Source organism: Leptodactylus fuscus, chromosome 3 (genome assembly GCF_031893055.1).
Source record: "Leptodactylus fuscus isolate aLepFus1 chromosome 3, aLepFus1.hap2, whole genome shotgun sequence".
In the NCBI taxonomy this organism is placed as follows: Eukaryota; Metazoa; Chordata; class Amphibia; order Anura; family Leptodactylidae; genus Leptodactylus; species Leptodactylus fuscus.
Window position 1 is genome coordinate 111,026,677 of NC_134267.1, and position 19,729 is coordinate 111,046,405.

At 40.4% G+C, this 19,729-nt stretch overlaps 1 protein-coding gene across 5 annotated transcripts in view; it reads left to right on the forward strand.

The window, feature by feature from the left end:
- The window catches only part of HACE1 (HECT domain and ankyrin repeat containing E3 ubiquitin protein ligase 1), a 99,953-nt gene extending 83,075 nt beyond the window's left edge, over positions 1-16,878 (forward strand). For 4 of the 5 annotated variants that reach the window (XM_075268121.1, XM_075268123.1, XM_075268122.1 and 1 more), the window contains exons 21-24: positions 2,051-2,149; positions 4,143-4,213; positions 10,515-10,628; positions 15,989-16,878. In XM_075268121.1, coding sequence (XP_075124222.1) covers positions 2,051-2,149; positions 4,143-4,213; positions 10,515-10,628; positions 15,989-16,091 — 387 coding nt within the window. In that variant the 3' untranslated portion in view covers positions 16,092-16,878. Of the gene's footprint in view, positions 1-2,050; positions 2,150-4,142; positions 4,214-10,514; positions 10,629-15,988 lie in introns of those variants that run through there. The other variant, XR_012715328.1, reaches the window with a different exon arrangement.
- The last annotated feature ends 2,851 nt before the right edge of the window (positions 16,879-19,729 follow it).

Here is a 19,729-nt window from a genome sequence, read left to right on the forward strand (position 1 = left end):
GAGTAGGAAATTAAGCAAAGAGTTATCTTTCTCCTGTCTGCTGGCTCCAATTCTGACTTTGTCTCAAAAAGTGGCATCAAAAACTACCGTGACATTTTTTTTTAAGGGTGCAATTTCACAGAGTAAAGTGGCGCTGATTCTGCCATGATAACTTGCAGCAGAATCAGCACGAATAAAAAAAACTCCCATTGACTTCAATGTGTTCTGCACGGAAAACGGAACCCATTGAAGTCAATGGGAGTCTTTTTATCAGCGCTGATTCTGCCACGATAACTCACGGTACTCCGTGTGAATGCCCTCTAAGATAATTGTGTGTGAAACCATTTTTAGGGGAAGTTTCTGTTTTATGGTACATCCACATGGGTGTGGAGAGTTAAACATTTCTCATCCACGTGCTGCGCAAAAACCTGGCACTATAACGTGACCTGCAGTAAGTTTAACATGCCGCAGATGTTGACTGCAGATTTTACCAGTTGCAGTGCCTTGTTACATCAGTTGCAATAAAGCACTAAATCTGTAACAAAAATGGTGCGGTATTTGCTTCCTTTTTGAGCCTTTACAGTTGAGACCCGTAATAGACATTTCATTTTTAAGCAGAGAATTTTAGTTCTCTTCAAATGGTGGATGTGTGATGTGCAATAAGAATATATATATATATATATATATATATATATATATATATATGTGTGTGTGTGTGTGTGTGCGTCTTTTGTAGCTCAAAGCTGAATTCATTGATCCACCTCCCACTTTTCCTAAAAATTTGACTTTGATTGAAAGATCCTTTCTTTTAAATTGTGTGATGCTGTCATTGAAGACACCATATAGTATGTTAGGAAATAAACAACAGTGCTTTGAAAGAATAAATGTAGGTTATTTCTTTTCTTTCCTTTTTTTCTAAATTGCTGTAATCAGCCCATAAATCGCCCAAGCCTCGTGTTTTGTTACAAAACCTGTATTTTCCTTTGTAAGCTTTATGGTGACTAGCTCAGTGCTGCTATTTTTCCTCTGGCATCTAGCAGTCATATATACAATACTACTAATAATGTATTATCTGCAATTATCTTTCTGTGCATATTTTGAATTGTAATCTACAGAGTAAATAAATCCAATGTGCTGTGAAGAGCTCCAATGCAAATAAGCTTTTCTGTAATTGCAAGATAGGAAGCCAGTATTACTGCACATTGCACATCGCAAAGATACACATTATTAACTAGCAAAAGATAAATATGCACAGTCAGTTCTCTTAATTTCCTGATACAATTCTGGAGCACATCATGGCACTCACAGGGGGACAAATAAGACACTTATTAATTGTTTACATTTATTATCTGGATTATAGCCCACATGTTATTTGGAAATTGGTTTGCAATTGAAAGGCTAGAGGTGCACTGTACAATTAAACATCTGAATATGTATGTATAGGATAGGAAGTTGAGGCTCGGAGCTTTTCAAATCTGCTACACATGTATAATTTTTTTTAGTCTTTGATATTTCAGTAACATGCATGTCAGTGCTGTTATTGCAATTTTAAATTACATTGCAGAGGCGTTGAAATTGAGCTAGGAAGCCTCCAGAGCTACGCCATGTATTTTATTTTCGGAATAACACGTTTGTTTGAATTATTAAATAGGCTTGTTATGTTGGGTTGTGCACCAGTAAGCTCTTTTTTTGGGTCACTAGTGATGTTCTACATTCAGCCAAGATGTGGTTGCTAAGCCAAAAAATGTGATAATTCTTTGTAACTGCATCAGTATTTTCCACCAGCACAATAAATACAAATAAGTTACTTTCTAATGTAAGAAATTAAATTGGTGCACTGTACACACATATGCACACTGTATGCACACGTTCTGCTTATAAACATTTGCAATGTAACAGGAATCATCAGATGTATTGTCATCCATGTGGCATGCAGGACCAGCAGCTTTCACTTGTCTGCCACGGTTCCTTGATGATAAAGTCCCATAGTGCTTTCATTGTTTGGATTTCTATTACTCTGTAAACATTGTATTAATTGGAAAATGGCACATTGATGATTTTGTCATTTAAGGAGCTTCTTTTGTCTGGCATGCCAGAAATAGACGTCAATGACTGGATGAAGAATACAGAATATACCAGTGGCTATGATAAAGATGATCAAGTTATAAAGGTAGGTATTTCAGTGATAAAGTGAAAAGTCTGTGTTTGCGTGAATCTAGATATTGTTGCAAATTGAGGGAAATTAAGGCTTCATTCACTTAGAGGGAACCTTTCACTGCTTCCATCCTTTAATAGGCGCTACTCCATTGATTCTGGTGCAGTCTGTTTTCTCTAGCCCCACTGTTCATGAGCAGCATGAGCACTGTTCTGTTAGCTTCAGCACCTAATATGCTAATTAGGCTCTCTCAGGTGGGTGGTCCTGGGCTGAAACAGACAGATAGAATTCTATGGAGCCATAGGCTAAGGCCCCATGGGCCGGAAACTCAGCGCTAAACCGTTGCGGGAACAACCGCTGCGTGAACGCATTGCGGTTCTTCCCGCAGCACTTTGAACAGAAAGTTCACAGAGTTTTCCTCCGCGGACTTTCTGTTACAATTATATCTATGGGAAAGCCGTCAGCATTTCAGTACATATAATTTACATGCTGTTATTTTTAAAACCGCTACGTTTTGGAAATCACAGCGTGTCCGCACTGCGATTTTTTTCCAAAAAGTGCACATTAATCCATCCACTTTGCAAGTACTGTAGAACGCCACGTTTTTTTTTTCCTGTGGCGTTTCTGCCGCAGCCAAATTGCGGCGTTTCCGGCCTGTGGGGCCCCGGCCTTAAAGAGGTTATTCACATTCTCAAATTGATGGCCTTTAGTCTCCTGTATTTTGTGTGGTGAGAAAACCGATTCCTCTCACCCAACTCTCTGGCCCATACTGAGAACCTTCCACCCTACCCAGAAATCTGAGTCCAGTACTGCAGTGAATTAGCCAGACCCTGATTGTCCCATAGCAGAATCTCTGTCACTACATCAGAGAACTGAACAGTTAATTTGGTCTGTGCCAATGTCCATCTGCCAATTCTTGGAGAGGTAATAGGCGTCACGGGTGAAAGCTAAGATGCTCAAGGACAGGCCAGTGGGATCACAGTCGGAGAAAATAAGCCAGGTGGCATTCCACATATGGCAGGGGAGAGGGGGAGACCCAAAAATAGAGGTATTGAAGCTGGCAACAAGGTAGTATAGAAAAAGATCCATTAACGTAATACCAGCTTCATCTTTAGGTCGTCGCAGTGTTGTAAGCTTATGCCTGGGTTATCCACTTCTCCACACAAATGGGGAGACCAGAGAATCCAGTAATGAAAAGAATCTCTTGGGGATTTTGGTACCCACATGTTCCACGTTATACAACATATTGGGCACTGCCGTCATTTTAAGAACATTGTCTCTCCCTGCCAATATTATTTTATAAACATTTTTTAACAAAATTATGTTATATTCCTTTATCGCCAAAATTATGTTGGTATGATAACCTCATACAGACCTCTTTAGAGATTCCAAAAGAACAGTTATTAAATTGGTGAAGTTTGGATGATCTTATAAATGGAATATGCAGATACAGAGAAATGCAATAGATTGTAGAAGGCAGCAAATAACTAGAATATTCTAATCCCCGGACATTGAAAATGATTGTAAGATACCGGTAAGTGCAAAGTGCTTCTCACAAAGGATTGAATAACTTTCTGTTAATTTGCACATTCTTATGGTCCCTACTGTACTATATGACAGTATTTGTTCTTTTTCTACCATTTACAATTCTATTAAATCCAAATTGTTTCTTAAAATATATGGGCAATGGGGAATATTTATGAAGACTGGCATTATCAATGCCAGTCTTTGTAACTTTATCGCTCCCAGATGGCTGCCTGATTTATGAGGAGGCCCACATCTCCTCATAAATGATGCACACCCTCTGTTGGCCAAATCTGCAGTTTGCTCAAAAAATATTTGATTTTTATACCTTGTACACCAGGAAAATGGCGCACAAGACATAATAAATATGTTCCAATATTTTCACTTGTTATATATGAACCCATAAAACTTCCAAGATGAACGCTCCTTTAAAGGTTCCCATATGCTTTTTCTTTAAATTTAACACTGTTTTGTTTGTTTGTAGTGGTTCTGGGAAGTTGTACAAGAACTAACACAAGAAGAGAGAGTGTTGCTTTTGCAATTTGTAACCGGCAGGTATGTGAGAACTTACTTTCAGGATCCTTTACATTGTGTATCTGCTTAAAATGATTTTGTCACCAGAACAGTCCCTATTGAACAGTAAACTTTTTTTTGCGTCCTGATCGGAACCTCCGTTGCTTAGATACTGCCTTTTTTCATGATATGTTAATAAGCTGTTTGGTGCAACGAGGCCATCACTATTGTTCTAATTACACCAATTCACAAAACTGCACAAAAAACCCCCAAAACTTGCTGTAATTCACTAGGCCAAGCACCAATCTGGAAGTGCTTTAAAGAGGACCTTTCACCTTCTGGGGCACATGCGGTTTTATACACTGCTAGAAAGCCGACTTTCGGCTTTCCCATCATGTGAAGAGCTATTGTTGCCGTTAAGGGTGGTTTCACATGGAGTTACGCTCCGCTCATTCAAACACATAAACACATGTCAGAGCTCGTTCACATCTGCGCCCGTACTCCGTTCTGCAGGTTTCTTGTTCCTGCACAAAACAAGGGCAGGAGACGGAAACCTGCTGGCATGTTTCAATCCCATTCATTTGAATGGGCTTGAAAAGTCTCCGGCCATGTGTGCTGGTGAGCGTTTTATGCACTCTATGGCGAAACCGTGTTTTTTAACCAGACACAGAGTCGGACATGTAGTACTCTGTGTCCGGTTTAAAAAAAACTGTTTCACTGCGGAGCGCATAAAACACTCACCGGCGTACACGGCCGGTCTCGGCATGACAGGTTCCCAGAAGACGGAAACCTGAAATCGGCGCTGGTGTGAAAATCCCAGAGACTTCAATGTGTGCTGGTCTTACGCGCGCTACACATTGAAATGAATGGGAGGCTTTTAAACCCATTGATTTCAATGTGTAGCACGCGTATGACCGGCACACATTGAAGTCTATGGGATCCTGTTTTAACAGCGGTCACTTTGTCACTTGTTTCTGTGTCTGAATGAGCGGAGCGTAACTCCGTGTGAAACCACCTTTACTGTAGCTGTTCAGTGTCAGAAGGGCGTTTCTGACCGTCCTCGCAGTAGAGTCTATTGCGCTGTATTGTGAGAGGGGGTATTCCTTACCGCTTTTGCCATGTTGCTGAGCGGTGAGGAACACTCCCCCAGTTCTAGTCTATGGGTGAATGCTCTCAGGAGGGGGGGGGGGGGAGCGTTGCTCAAGGCTCAGCCTCAAGACTGGGTGGTAAGGAACCCCTCCTCTCACAGTACAGCGCTATGGACTCTACTGTGAGGAAGGGCGTTCCTCACAGACTGTCAGAAACGCCTTTTTGACCCTGAAGAGCTCATAACGGGAAAACCAATAGTGCGCTGAATTCAGCACACTGTCGGCTTTCTAGCGGTGTATTATACCACATGTGCCCAAAAAAGCTCCTCTTTAACGCTCTAAATTTAAGATCGTAATAATAAAAACTTTCAGTAATGGCAAATGATGTTATTATATAATTATATTAAAATTGCTTTATTTCCTACTGATTGCACCCCAAACCACATTTTTTGTGCTTTTCATTGAATTTTGGCGTTCTGCCATTTTTTTTTTTTTTAAATTTTACATTTGGAATATTCAGGTCTACATCCTAGGGATATCACCCAACTGCTATTCATATTGTGCTGCTACCTTTCATGTGTGTGTTGTGTTTTTTTTCTGAGATTCATATCTACCAAGCATATCAGATGTTTGAGAAAAATAAAACTGTTATTTCAGCTGTATGATCGTTAGAATTTTTTTTTATCTTTATGTTTCTATTAACAAATAAATCTGCCTCCTTCCTCTGGCTCACAGTCTATTTTTGCGTGTTTCTCCATTACGATCTCATCTCTGTCTAAGCATAGCTTTAGTACCACTTCAGTGAAAAAAATCAAACATTCCTTCCCCTGGCTGCACACCATAAAATTAATTCAATGGATCTGGTAAAACAAATGCATTTATGATTGCACCTTTTAAGATTCCTGAATGTCTTTAAGAATAACTGAGATGCCTTTTGTCTCCTGCTGTATATCTGCCTTACAGTGATAATGGAATGGCTTGAATTCTGATAGTTGTATTGTTTATGAAGCAGTACTGTGGTACGCATATAGATAAATATAAGACTTCCCAGGAATCTCAAACAAAGAAGTCTCACTATTTCTTACCTTTTACCAACTGCTTAACATGGTTACTTACCTGCAATAACTCTTATTGTTACACAGTATATGCTGACGGTTAAAAGAACACGAAGCATGGAGATGCATTAGGCATATTCCAGCAATTCATTCCTTTTATGTATTCTGTTCCTATGACTGTATTTAATTCATTATTACTAGAGATGAGAGAACACTATTCGAAATGGCCATTTCAAATAGCACGCACACATAGAAATGAATGGACGCAGCCGGCACGCAGGGGGTTAAGCGGTCGGCCCCCGGTAAAGCATGCGTGCCGGCAAATTCCTTTCATTCCTATGGGTGCGTGCTATTCTAAACGGCCATTTCGAATAGTGTTCGCTCATCTCTAATTATTACAGTTGAAATGGAGAAATAAATAAGGAATTACATTTTTCTCCCATGTCATAGCTATTTCCCACTCCATCCTCATAATCCCCTACCAGACTTTAAGATAATTGACTTCAGTAGGAGACTCCATCCTGCGCCCTTAATCATGTTCTCTTGACTAAGCACTGCCCACTCAGTAGATCCCCCAACCAGAATTAGAACATATCAGTAAAAGATTGACCCCAGGATTCTCTGCAGGATTGTGTCAGGAATATGCAGAAGACACTCTAGACCAGACCTGGGCATTATACAGCCAGCGGGCCACATCTGGCCCTCTAAATGTCTCTGACTGGCCCGCATATGGTGTAGGATAAAGGTAGATGCCAAATGGCAAGTTGGCTAAAGAACCTTTGATGACATCATTAACGGCCCTTTAGCTCACTAGGATATGATAAGACTAGTGTGTGGAGCCACACAGGACAGTGTGGTTTTGTTACACAGAGAGAGCAAGCTTCTGGGAATAGAGACTGATGGAAGATAAGGAGGAGAAAAGAGACCACATATGTGAGTGAGAGGAGGAAACTGGGGCAAATGTAGGAGGCAGTTACATTGAAGGCAGTTGGAGGGGGGACATTAAACTAGGGGACACATGAAGGGTGACATTAAACTGGGGCAGCTGTAGGGGGACAAGTCTGCCTCTAGCTGCCCCCAGTTTAATGTCCCTCTCCAACTACCCTCACTGTTTAATGTCACCCTCCAGCTGCCTCAGTTTAATATCCCCCTTTAGTTTCTGCTAGTTTATACTGGGGCACCAGGAGAGGGACTTAATACTGTGGGACATTTGGAGGAGAACATTATAATGTGGGGGCATATAACGTAAGGGTGACTGTAGGAAACGTAGGAGCATTATACTTTGTGGGGCCACAAGGAAAAATAGATGAGAATGAGTGGAGTCAACATAGAAGTGGGTGGAGCTAAACTTGCCTTGGCGCACATATCCCTCTAGAACTGTTTCAATTTCTCAGGTGGCCCCATGGGAAAATTAATTGCCCACGCCTGCTCTAGACTGACAAACGGTTGTGGCAAAATTATTTCCCATTTACTTTTATCCTTTATTTTTAGACATAGTGTTCCTTTAATATGATACAGTAAGTAGTCGTCTTGCTGAATGTCCAAATGCTGTTGTAAATCAATATACAGGAAAAAAAAAACCTATCTGTGTTCAGTAATGCACTGGTGGATCACTGAAATGTGTAGGTTTGCATTACCTCTTAACCTTCCCTCGGCTGCTGTACAGCAATATGCCATTTCATTTTAAACATAGATTATAGTGGTGTCTATAAAAGTGAAAAGTAGCCAAAAGGCAAGAGCAGAGGACAGTGTAAATCAAGCGGTGTAGTCAGTGTTCACATCTAAGATCACACCTTTTACAGATGAAACGTCCAGTTAAAAAAATCTTGATTTGTTTTTGTTCAGATAGTAAAGTTTTTTTTATGTGTTTTCAACTTAAAAATGTAAAAAATCTTGTAGATCTGAATAGTTTTTTCTTCTTTTACATACGGTATACATTTTGATTTAACAGTGTGACATTTTAATGTACCATAATGAATGTTCTTGTAATATGCTATCTAAAAATATTTTTAAAGGGTAAACTTATCTGTACGTGTCCTCCTGATTGATCATAGATACTGTTACCAAACATGGACTTTCTACCTATCTTTAACAATAAAAAACATAACTCCCTTACTAGCACTTGGTGTTACAGGGCATGTTTCCAAGCTTACAGACACTGCTTATGTTGCTGAGAGGTTTTCTGTATCAATATATACTGTCTTTCTGATAAAAGACTAAAATAGCCTTCTAAATAGAGGGAGTTACCTAACCAGCGGATTGTTCTGTTCATGGGGAAGGAGGTGGTTCCGCAATTCGTGTCTTTTTTAGTTTATTCTTAGCTTACTGAATAGGGAACAGTTTGCCTTGGAAGCCAAGTATTCTGTGATAATAACCTATACTGAATATCTCATAAATGATAACACAAGAAAAATACCAAAAACAATCCAAAAATTGATTAAAAACTCAGGATTACACAAAAAGGAGGCAGAGGTTCGGCAATCTGAGGACACACAAAAGTTACAAAGTATCACACTAATCAAAAATTAGATCTGAATTCATAATGCAGCAAGCGAAGACTGAAGATGATGCTGCCCTCCATGATACAATAGTATCACAGTATGTGCACGTCATTGATGCCATCATCACATATTATGTTTCCCATGATGCATCTGCCTGCAGGGAGACTAGGCAGATGCATCATGGGAACTGTAGTTTCTTCACAGATTCATTGCACAATAAATAGTGATACAAGCAGTCTCAATTATTGAAGAGGAGCTGTCCTCTCTACTGACATTATCTTAATAGATACTTGAATTCCCCATAATATAACAATTATGGAACACTCTTTCTTATAACTTTATATCTTTCCTAGAAAATCCACATTACCATACTTCTTGTCAATGGGGTGCGCCTCTTCACACTCTAGCTCTTTGGACACTCAATGATGGAACACCCTGTTGTCAATTTATTCATAAATTTCTAGGAGGAATAACAGAGGAAGGGCACAGAACGCTATGAAACAATCCTTCACATTTCTATATTATGGGAAATATAATTATTTATGAAAGTAGACATTTCACTGGCAAACTTATCAAGCTACCTCAATAGAATGCCAGTCTATTGTGACTGGTCCTTAGGCCCTGGCTATGGTCTACCCATGAATTCTGAGTGTGAGTGTGTGTGTGGGGGTGTGTGTGTGTGTGTGTGGGGGGGGTTGCTATAAAGATGGAAATTGACCTCAGACACCTCCCCTTTCAACTCCACTTTTTTTCCCCCTCCCTCTGTCTTGGGGTTTTCCCTTCTCCATCTTTCGATTATCTTCACCTATCTCCATGGTTTTCGTGCCCCATTGCTCTTTATTGCTCCAATTTTTTTTTTTTTATTATTATTATTTTGCAACCTGTTATTTTCACCAGGCTTTAACCTGTGAGGGTTGACGTTTGTATGAGGATTCTTTATATTACATAAATGCTATAAATGAAAAAAAAAAAAAATAAAAATGGACTCCTCAGGGAAATATTGTCCAGTCCTTTTTGGAGCCCCATACTGTTAATGAGTAGATTATGGCATAAAACTGCTCTTGCATTTTCCCCCTGACACTTTTATTATTAAGCTGACCATAAATGTGATTGGACAAAATTTGCAGTTTTTTCAGTAATGAACATCTCTTCTGACAAGCACACACACTCCGAATCCTAAGGTTATTTTGAGTGTTGGAAACTGTAGAACTAAAGACCCCCTGGATGTCGTCTTTACCGCTCACAGAGAGGTCTCGCTGATCATAGGTGTTCATGAGATATCTCCCCGTGCGTGGACAGCTTAGGTCACTGTTACAACTTCTGCGCTGAATGCGGCAAACACTTCTTTTCATTACTGTCATCAGAGACAACATGGGCCATTTGCTAGCTGAAGTAATAGCTGCAATTTAAAAACAAAAAAAAACACCTCTTGTGCAGATCTTTCCAAGTAAACATTTGCAATCAGAATAGCTCAGCATTTGATTTGTCAGTCGCTTCATTTCTTAGTTGACTGGGTTTCAATTTATTTCCTTCTTGTTTACGACATTTTATATAATTCTTTCATGTTGTTTCATGTTACACATGGGTTGCAGCAACAATAGTATGCATTTATGTCAACAATTCATGTGCTGCCATTATTACCTTGAATCCGACATCTACATATGTAATAAGTCATGCTTTGTTTGTCATTTTTGTTTAGTTCCAGAGTGCCTCATGGCGGTTTTGCATATATCATGGGAGGAAGTGGACTACAAAATTTCACCATTGCAGCTGTGCCATATACATCAAATCTGCTACCAACATCTAGTACATGGTATGTGCAGAATCTTTTCCGAAACATTCATTCTTGACATTTAAAATTTCTTTCAATGACTTTGTGTTAGCACTGCTTTTCTTATTTGTCATAGCATATTGACCTAAACATCTACCTACTTCTACATTATATCTCTAAGGCAGTCCTAGTATAGTTTTATACAGACTTGCTTGGCATAATTGAGGACAGGCAAAATCCTGCCAGAAAATGAGCCAGCTTCTGTAGGCTTGTGTCTGGGTGTGTTTCAAATTGCCTTTTAAGTATGGATGCTAATTGTGTGTTCTTGCCAAGAATAGCTTGATACATCGTTTTCTGGTAAAAGATTCAGTGTATCTTGTAAATTATAACATCCGTACTTGCTCATTGTAGGCTTATGAGTCTAAAGGGCAGATTCACCGAATGACTGACAGTTGTTACATGCACCCTCACACAGGGAAGGTTGTGTCAGTGTATCTGAACACCTAATGGATACATAGTCTCACAGTGGGCATAGGAGACCAAAAAATAATATATCTATTATTAAAGGTTCTTGAAAAATTCAGCAATATAAAGTGTTTATCTGTATATTATGGAGCAGAGAGATGAGGAATTCTGTCATTGCTTTATCTCCTGGCTTGTTGCTCCTTTAAAGTTCTTCATGTATGGAGCCAGATTCACATGTTTAGTTTTTGTATTTGGAGTTGCCAAATAAAATGGGTGAATTGTTTTTTGCTTTATTCTATCTATGGATCAGTAAATTGATTTACTGACTCTTACTGCTAGCCAAATCTGGCTACAAAGCTTGATTTAACCAGACAGATGCTGCATACTTTCAGATCACCATCACATTTGGTTCTACTCTGACTCCTCTAATATGTAACATGTGTAGGGAATCGCTCAGGTAGATGCTTGTAGCAGTGCAGGAAACAGACACAGACACTGGGTTGCACACAGGTTCAGGCTTTATTCACATGTAATGCATACACTGCTTTTGCTAAGCCAGAGGATAAACAAAACAAAACCCTTCTCGGCTGAGAGACTAACTTAAACGTAAGGAAACTTTTCCCTGATTATACAGGAGACTGGCTACCAGTCTCCCACCTTGGCAACAACAATGGGTGGCACAGTACCTGCTTTGGAGGTCCGGTCTGGACAGTTCACCTCTGTCAGTGTGGTGCCACCCTGCTAGTCTTCACACTCAGACTGTTATTAGGGCCTGATTAGTCAGCTGACCTCTCTGGTGTGAATCTTTACCAAACACCCTTTAGGTGTCTAGCTGGGACATATTTGTCTTCCCAGACCACACCCTTCAATCTCTCACATACGTGAAACGTTGACCTGGACCTTTACTTAGGCTAAGGCCACACATTGTGGGAATGCAGCTTTTTTTGTTGCACATTTTGCTGCGTTTTTTCAAGCCAAAGCCAAGAATGGCTACAAAAGGAATGGGAAATATATAGGAAGTTCTTACACTTCTACCTTCTGCTCAATCCACTTTTGGTTTTGGCTCAAAAAAACACAACAAAATCCGCAACAAAAAAAAGCTGCATTTCCACAACGTGGGGCCTGAGCCTTACAAGGTTTTCTCAACAGTTTTAGCAATAGGATTCTTGAAACAGTGCCAGTCACAAACTTTATACTGATCTTCTGATATGTAACTATGACCACAGAAGATAATTCTTAATCAATTTCACCTCTAAATAAATAAATTCTATTCCTTTTTCCATAACACTATATACCAATCTCAGTGCCGGCTCCAGGTTTTTATGGGCCCTTGGGCGACAGAGCCTCAGTGGGAGCCCCTTGTGGAGCAAATTATTTGGCGACAGTAAAACAGCAGGTACCACAGAGACCCAAATATTTTATTTAGAAAAAAAATATGTAAACGTAGAAAAACACTAGTGCAAAATAGAGAAAGTGCAAGATATCAGGGAAACTTTTGAAAAATTTGCTTCTCTTTAAGTTGTAAACTTCTAAAGAATTGTAAACATTTTATGCTAAGTTTTGCTAGATCTTTAACAGTGGTTACTTTTCTTAGGCACAGCCTCTGCTGAGACACTATTAAAGGGTCTTAGCAGAGGCTCTTGCTCTCCCCAGCCTGTACTGAGACCCCCTAATAAAAACAGCTGAAAATTCCATACCTCCCCTCTTCCCCCCCCCCCTGACTCTCTCCCCCTTTTCCCCATTCTCCCCCTCTCCTCCCCCCATCCTCGATGAGTGAGTCCGCGGAGGGAGGGGGGGTGCTGACGCCGCCCATTCTCATTCATTTTTCATGTGCCCCCACACAGTATAATCCTCCTACAGTCACCCATAAATTGTATGTCCCCCCTCCATCTCTTCCCCAGATTTATGTCCCCCCATCTCGGACCCCAGTTTCATGTCCCCCCATCTCTGACCCCAGTTTCATGTCCCCCCATCTTTGCCCCCAGAATCATGTCCCCCATCTCTGCCCCCAGATTTATGTCCCCCATCTCTGCCCCCAGATTTATGTCCCCAATCTCTGCCCCCAGATTCATGTCCCCCATCTCTGTCCCCAGATTCATGTCCCTCCATCTCTGCCGCCAGTTTCATACCATTCACCCCCCCTTCATCTGCCCCCAGTTTCATGGGCCCCCCTTCATTATGTTCCCCTCAATGTTTAACACAAAAAAACATGTATACTCACCTTCCAATGCTCCCCCACCGCTCTCTCCGCAGTATCACTAACAGAGTTGTAGGCGCGATGTGACATCATCACATCACGCTTACACAGCCACTAGTCAGAGCTCCGTGGCAAAGCAAGGCTGTAACAGATCCTTGCTTTAGTTGCGGATGTATTCAACTCAGATCTGCGTCCGGAGATACCTGCCACCGACCTGCGTTCTGTGCTGGGGCGGGCAAGTGTTGGGGGGCCCCCAGAGGCTCTGTGGACCCCGGCACTTGCCCGACTATGCCGTGTCCTGATGCCGGCCCTGATCAATCTGTTCAGCTCTGCCTGCTCTATCACATACAACCTGCAGATAGGACATTGGGGAAGATTTTCTATCTCAAGTGTGTCAGAATTCTGGGTTAATTTGCATGAAAAGCTGGAAAACATAACATTTATGAGTAGTTTTAGACCAGGGCCCCACATGGTACAAAAACTGCAGTGTTTAACAGTCCCTGTAAAGTGAGTCTGGCGAATCTCATCCACACAGTCAAGAAAAATATGCGCAGTGGAAATGCTGCAATTTCCAAAACCATTTTTTTATATCACAGGATGTCAATTATACCTACGGAAACACCAGTAGTTTCCCTGTAGATATAATTGAAACAGTCCACAGAGGAAAGCGCTGCAGACTTTCTGTCAAATGCACTGGGGGAAAAACCGTGATGTGTTTCAGCCACAGTTATTTCCACAGTGCTTTTTTGCTGCAGCCTGTTACATGCGGCTTTAGCCTTAAACACGTTATGATTCTTTTGGTCTCTTGCTCTATAAGGGGGCATGGCTTATTGCGAAAGGGCTAGACAGTCTTAAAGGGGTTGTCCAGGCAAAAATGGACAACCCTTTAACTTTTAAATCAGCTAGGGGCATTGAAAAAAGTAAAAAAAAAACAAAAAACACACTCATCTGTCCCCAATGCTCCAGTGTCCTCCTGGCGCGTTCCGATCCTTCTGCTGAATGAGTTTCTTCTAGAGTTCCACTGAAGCCGTTGATTGGCCTCAGGGATCAGCCCCCGGCCCCCGATTTAAAAGGGGTGTCCAGTTTTGCATGGACAACCCCTTAATGGTGTGGCAGATTTATCATTCAACATTAGACTCTGGCAAATCAGGTACAATTTTAAACAGTCTACGCTTTAACATGTCAGTTTTCAAAACATATTGGGGCATATTTATGAAGACTGGCTTATTCAACACCAGTCTTCGTAGTCCCTGCGCCAGCACAAGAGTGGTCTCAGTTATGACGAGGCATGCGCCTCTTGGTAAATGAGGCTTCACCAGGTTGTACGCCTGTGCTGAAATCCATGTCAGCTTGAATCTTGTATACATTTCACTGATAATTTACACCTGTAAAATTATAAAAGTGTATGTGATATTACTTCCACTTTTATGTTTCGCTTTATTCATTTCAATAATTTCCCATGTAATCAGTGCTACAGAATCATTATAGGCTGGTTTACACAGTGTTTTTATACTGACGAACTGCATGTAACTTTTAATTGCCATTATGAGTATTACTTTCGAGACCTGTAAACCAGAAGTTCCCAATTTACTGGTTGTTGTATCTAATATACACAGCAAAATGCTACACTTTACACTGCTACACCGCTATTAAAATCTGTATGCAGTTCTTCAGTAAAAATGCCCCGTGTATATCCAGCCTTAATTCAGAAATATTAGATTCTCCAACTGTGCCTCACTACCTTGCGGTGAGATTTCAGTGCCGATATTGTAATTGGAGACTTTTCTAAAATTAAATCTAATTTTCATTCTGTGCTTGCTTTATATGTGTAGACTTTAAGTAACTTTTTATATCATCAACTTTATATTTAATTAAAGTTTTAGGTAAAAGTATAGATGGAAATAAAAACAATAATTGATTAGAAAGATGAATGCAGTATAAGTCATGCAGCATAAGCTTGAGTGCAAATAGCACATCAAGGATTGAGAGTTGCTTGGAGCACTAGGATTCTGTATATCTGGGACCAGCCTGGGTGCAATAGGAGTGCCAAGAGACTATGTGTCTACAAATTAGTCTTTTGTATTATGGAATAGAGCAGTCAAGTGTTTCACTACATGAAAGTTCATCATACTAGAATAGAGGTCTACCTAAGATGGCACAGGCAGTAGTGGCACCTCTCTTCCTCATTGATATGAGAAAACATTCAGCAACTATGGGGATAGGATGGATGAATTAATGGAGTAGTTCTCATTACTGAAGTAAAAAAGTGGTTAGTTTGGAAATATTCATAATCTGATGACAATTGAGGGAATGCCTGTCTTCAAGACTAGAAAAGGAGACGAGCTTATGTATCAGGGTCCACCAAATCACCTAATCAAAAAAGGTTGGCTCTAAACCATGGGATCATGTCAAGTCTGTGGTTGCAATGTCTGGGGTAAAAAAGGAGTAAAGAGAATGGGAGTTCAGAGGGAATAGCTGGCATTTTAGCCAACACTTAGGCCATATCTCTCTGGTGATTGCCATAGGCAGCTGACAAAGCCTCAGACCCTGGTCTGCAGAGAAGGGTTCTGGGAGGAAAGATCGCCAGCCAGAGCTTCTCCACCTCAGTACGCTTGTGCACTTTAAGTAACTTTTAACCCTACTTTTTTTTTTCTTCTGTATAATTAGATATATTTCAAAATTGTGAACTGCCATTTTGGCCTTATATGTAACGCTGACTTCGCCGGTTTGTGTCTTTCAGTATCAATATGCTTAAATTGCCTGAATACCCAACTAAGGAAATCCTTAAGGACAGGCTTCTAGTGGCGCTGCACTGTGGAAGCTATGGTTACACAATGGCATAATGAAGAAAGAAAAACTCATCAGACTACTGATGCGCAATTTAGAGTGGCAGAACCAATTTCAGAATCTGTCAGAAGGAAAACAGGCTAGATACAGCCCACGGGCAGGGCTGACTTTCAAAGATTTGTAAAGTACCTATTTTCTCCTAGATTAAGTGTTGTTTGTATGGATGTGTGATTTGAAAAGAAGGAAAAAAAAAGCTGGTGTTAGCGGCATTGTGATTTTCTGATTACAGCTGGCGAAACGAGCTGCAATTTACGAGGGAAAAAAACCTATGTGTTTTATGCGTCTTTTATATGTTCGGGTTGTGTGGTGTGGTTAAATACTGTATCAATTTGCTTTTAATCTGTTTTATTATTTTTATTAAGGTTCATTTATTGAGGAAGTTTGTGTGTGTGTGTGTGTGTGTGTGTGCCATATGTTGTATAGTCTACAGCTGTAATTGTCAGTGCTCTGCACTTTTATTATTATTTTAGTATACATATGCTGTAAAAGTGAATTGTTTTGTAATCCCACCTTGTCATTTCCAACGTTGTACCTTCAATTTTTTTTTTATGATCCTTTTTAGTTGTTTCATGCAGCAGGTCAGTACCACACACGTTAATAAGCGGTTCCCCTGTTTATCATTGTATAGCCCACCATTAAATGGACACTTCTGTTTTCCTCCCGTCTGTCCTTTTACTATTACATCTTTTCCTTGGTCTGTTTAATTTATATATTTGTTGTGCAAAGTATCTGAAATGTATTTTTGTACAAACAAGCTTACAAAATAAAATATTTTATAAATTGCTTTGGATACATTGTCACTATTTATATGCATCTTCTTTGTGTCGTAACTCCCACAGCAGATCATTAATGTTCTACTAAAAATCACAAATGACTGGAAACGGCCATATAGCCACAAAGGCTGTTTAATTGAAAAGATAAGAGCAGTAGCACTAAGCTTCAGTCCTATTAACTGGAGAGCGTAATTGTGTGAACACAATAGATTGGAGTGGTCATTTTATGGCCATGCTAATAAATAAACAACGGTCGCACCATTCTTTCGGAGTGTTCAGTGGTGGTAATAATACAATATTGTGTTTGTTAGAACATTTTAATGGTTGCCCTCAAGCAAACTACCTACTGCGTTGGTTGCTAAAAAGTTTTTCTGCATTGTTCAAAAGCCTGCTCTTTCATTTTAGGAAGAATCTAGATTTATGTCTGATGCAAACATTTATTGCTACTGCTAAAATATGAGGAGATCCTGGCAAGTCATTTTCATACATAAAATTAGAAAAGTCAGGTCAGATGAGAAATTGTTAATTTTGAGTTGACATATAATTTGGATTGCTTCTGGAAAAAAAAGAGCTGATTTATAAATGCATGCGGTTTAATATCTTCCTGAAACTCCCAGGAGTGACTTTCTGCCTCTCTCTTTGCTAAATACAGACTCTAAACTGAGATAACATGTCCAGACAGCAATTGTAGATTGTCAAGCTGATAAACATTGCGTTGCGGGGAAATTTCATGCAGCAAGAACCCAATTAGATAAATAGGAATAGAAGAGTAGATAAAAGATGAATATTATTGCTTAGGATTTCATTATTTCATTTAGGATAGCTTAATGCGGTAGCTGCTTTTCAATGCCAGGCAGGCTTAAATGAGAACTGGAATAATTTGTGGTTTTTCAAACAATGAGGCATTTACATATTGCTATTATAAGATCATAGAGGAGGAAGCTTGCTAATTGTCATCTCTATTACATTCTGCTGCATAGCGGCGCTTTAGGTTTTATTTTTCTGTAGTTAATTTCTGCTGGTAAGCCAAAAACCAATATGGAAATCCAAAATTGTAAGAGATAGTTAATATAGTATGAAGGAATATAGTCTAACTAGTCAATTTGATTCATGGCACCATAGGTACCTATTCTTATAAAACCATTTAATATGACTTAACGCTAAAAATAAAAGACATGACACATTCTTTTTGTGGAAATATTGGCCACGGTGTTTATTAAGGTTAAAGTAAAATATATATCAATAAATAGTTTAAGAATTACGTCAATAAATAATGAATCCATAAATAAATCTCATTAAAATCAATAAATAATTAAATAATTCATCCCATAAATAATTAATCAATAACCAATAAATCAATAAGTTAAATCAATATAAATCAATCAAAATCAGTCAAAACAATGTCCAATCAGGATTAGCTGATCGACTAACCACCTTCAATAAACACCATGACAGACTTCTCATCCTTAAAGGGGTTGGCCACTTTATAACTAACTGTGTAATGTATAGCCCAAAGATAAATAATAAACTTTCTCATAGACATTCATTTTCATTTCTGCTTCTGTCTCTTTATTTTTGAGGCCACACCCCCCCGCTTCCCTGGCTCTGCCGGCTCTCTGACACTCCTCCTCTGACCACTGAGCTCGTGACATGGAGGGGCATGTGACCCAGCTTGACCATGTCACGTGTCTGTGCCTGCTCTGCTCTTCTGCCTGGTCTTTCACTACTCAGGAAGGACCTTATGACGTCACAGTCACATGACTCTCTATTCTTGTTACTGGGTAGGCGTGTCTGTGATTGCAAGAAGGTCCTTCAACAATGTAAAAAAGTTGCAGTGGAGGAACATGCAGAGATGTGGGGTGCCTGGTGTACTGTGGGGATGTGAAAGATGTGGGGATTATTCTGTAGTGTGGGTGAGATGTAGGGTGCATGGTGTGGAGAGGAGGATAAATCTGGAGATATATCTGGGCTGCATTGTGTAGTGGGGCTGAGAGATGTAGGTGCATGCTGTACTGTGGGGGGGGGGCAGATCTCAGGTGCATGGTGTACTATGGGGTAATAGTTGTAGGGTGCATGTTGTAGTGTGGAGGTGGAGAGATGTGGGGTGCATTGTATAATGTGGGGGAGATGTGGGGTGCATTGTATAATGTGGGAGAGATGTGGGGTGTATTGTCTAATGGGGAGAGATATGGGGTGCACAGTTTACTGTGGGGGGGCAGATTTGGGGTGCATTGTGTAGTGGGGGTGAGAGATGTAGGGTGCATGGTGTACTGTGGGGGGGTAAAGATCTTGGGTGCATGGTGTACTATGGGGTAAGAGTCGTCAGGTGCGTGTTGTAGTGTGCAGGTGGAGAGATGTGGGGTGCATTGTATAATGTGGGGTGTAGTGTGTACTATGGAGGAGAGATGTAGGGTACATAGTAGAGGGGCACGTGGAGAGCTGGGGGGTGGTTGTGTGTGCTCCTTGCACTGAAGGTACATTCAGGAAGGGGGGGTTTGGCGATGCACAAGAGGCTCATGAAGAATGGAGGAATCTTTCATATCTGTATTAGGGCTAGTTCACATGGGGACATGGAGGCGGATTTTGACAGCGGAATCCACGTCATAATCCACCTCCATACAATGATAGTCTTTGTAGAGGGCTTGCTTCTTTTTTATGCTAGACCTCCATTGTGAGCGCATTTTGCTAGCTGGAGGTGCTGAGGTGAATGAAGCTGTGTGATCACATCCTATGTGTGGGCAGCGCTGTGATGCACCTCAGCCTGGAATGTAGGCCGGGAGTTTTACTTTCAGTTTCTTGATGTCCCGCCCACACAGGCCGGCTGAGCTCACACTGCAATATCTCATTTTAATGGGGAACAG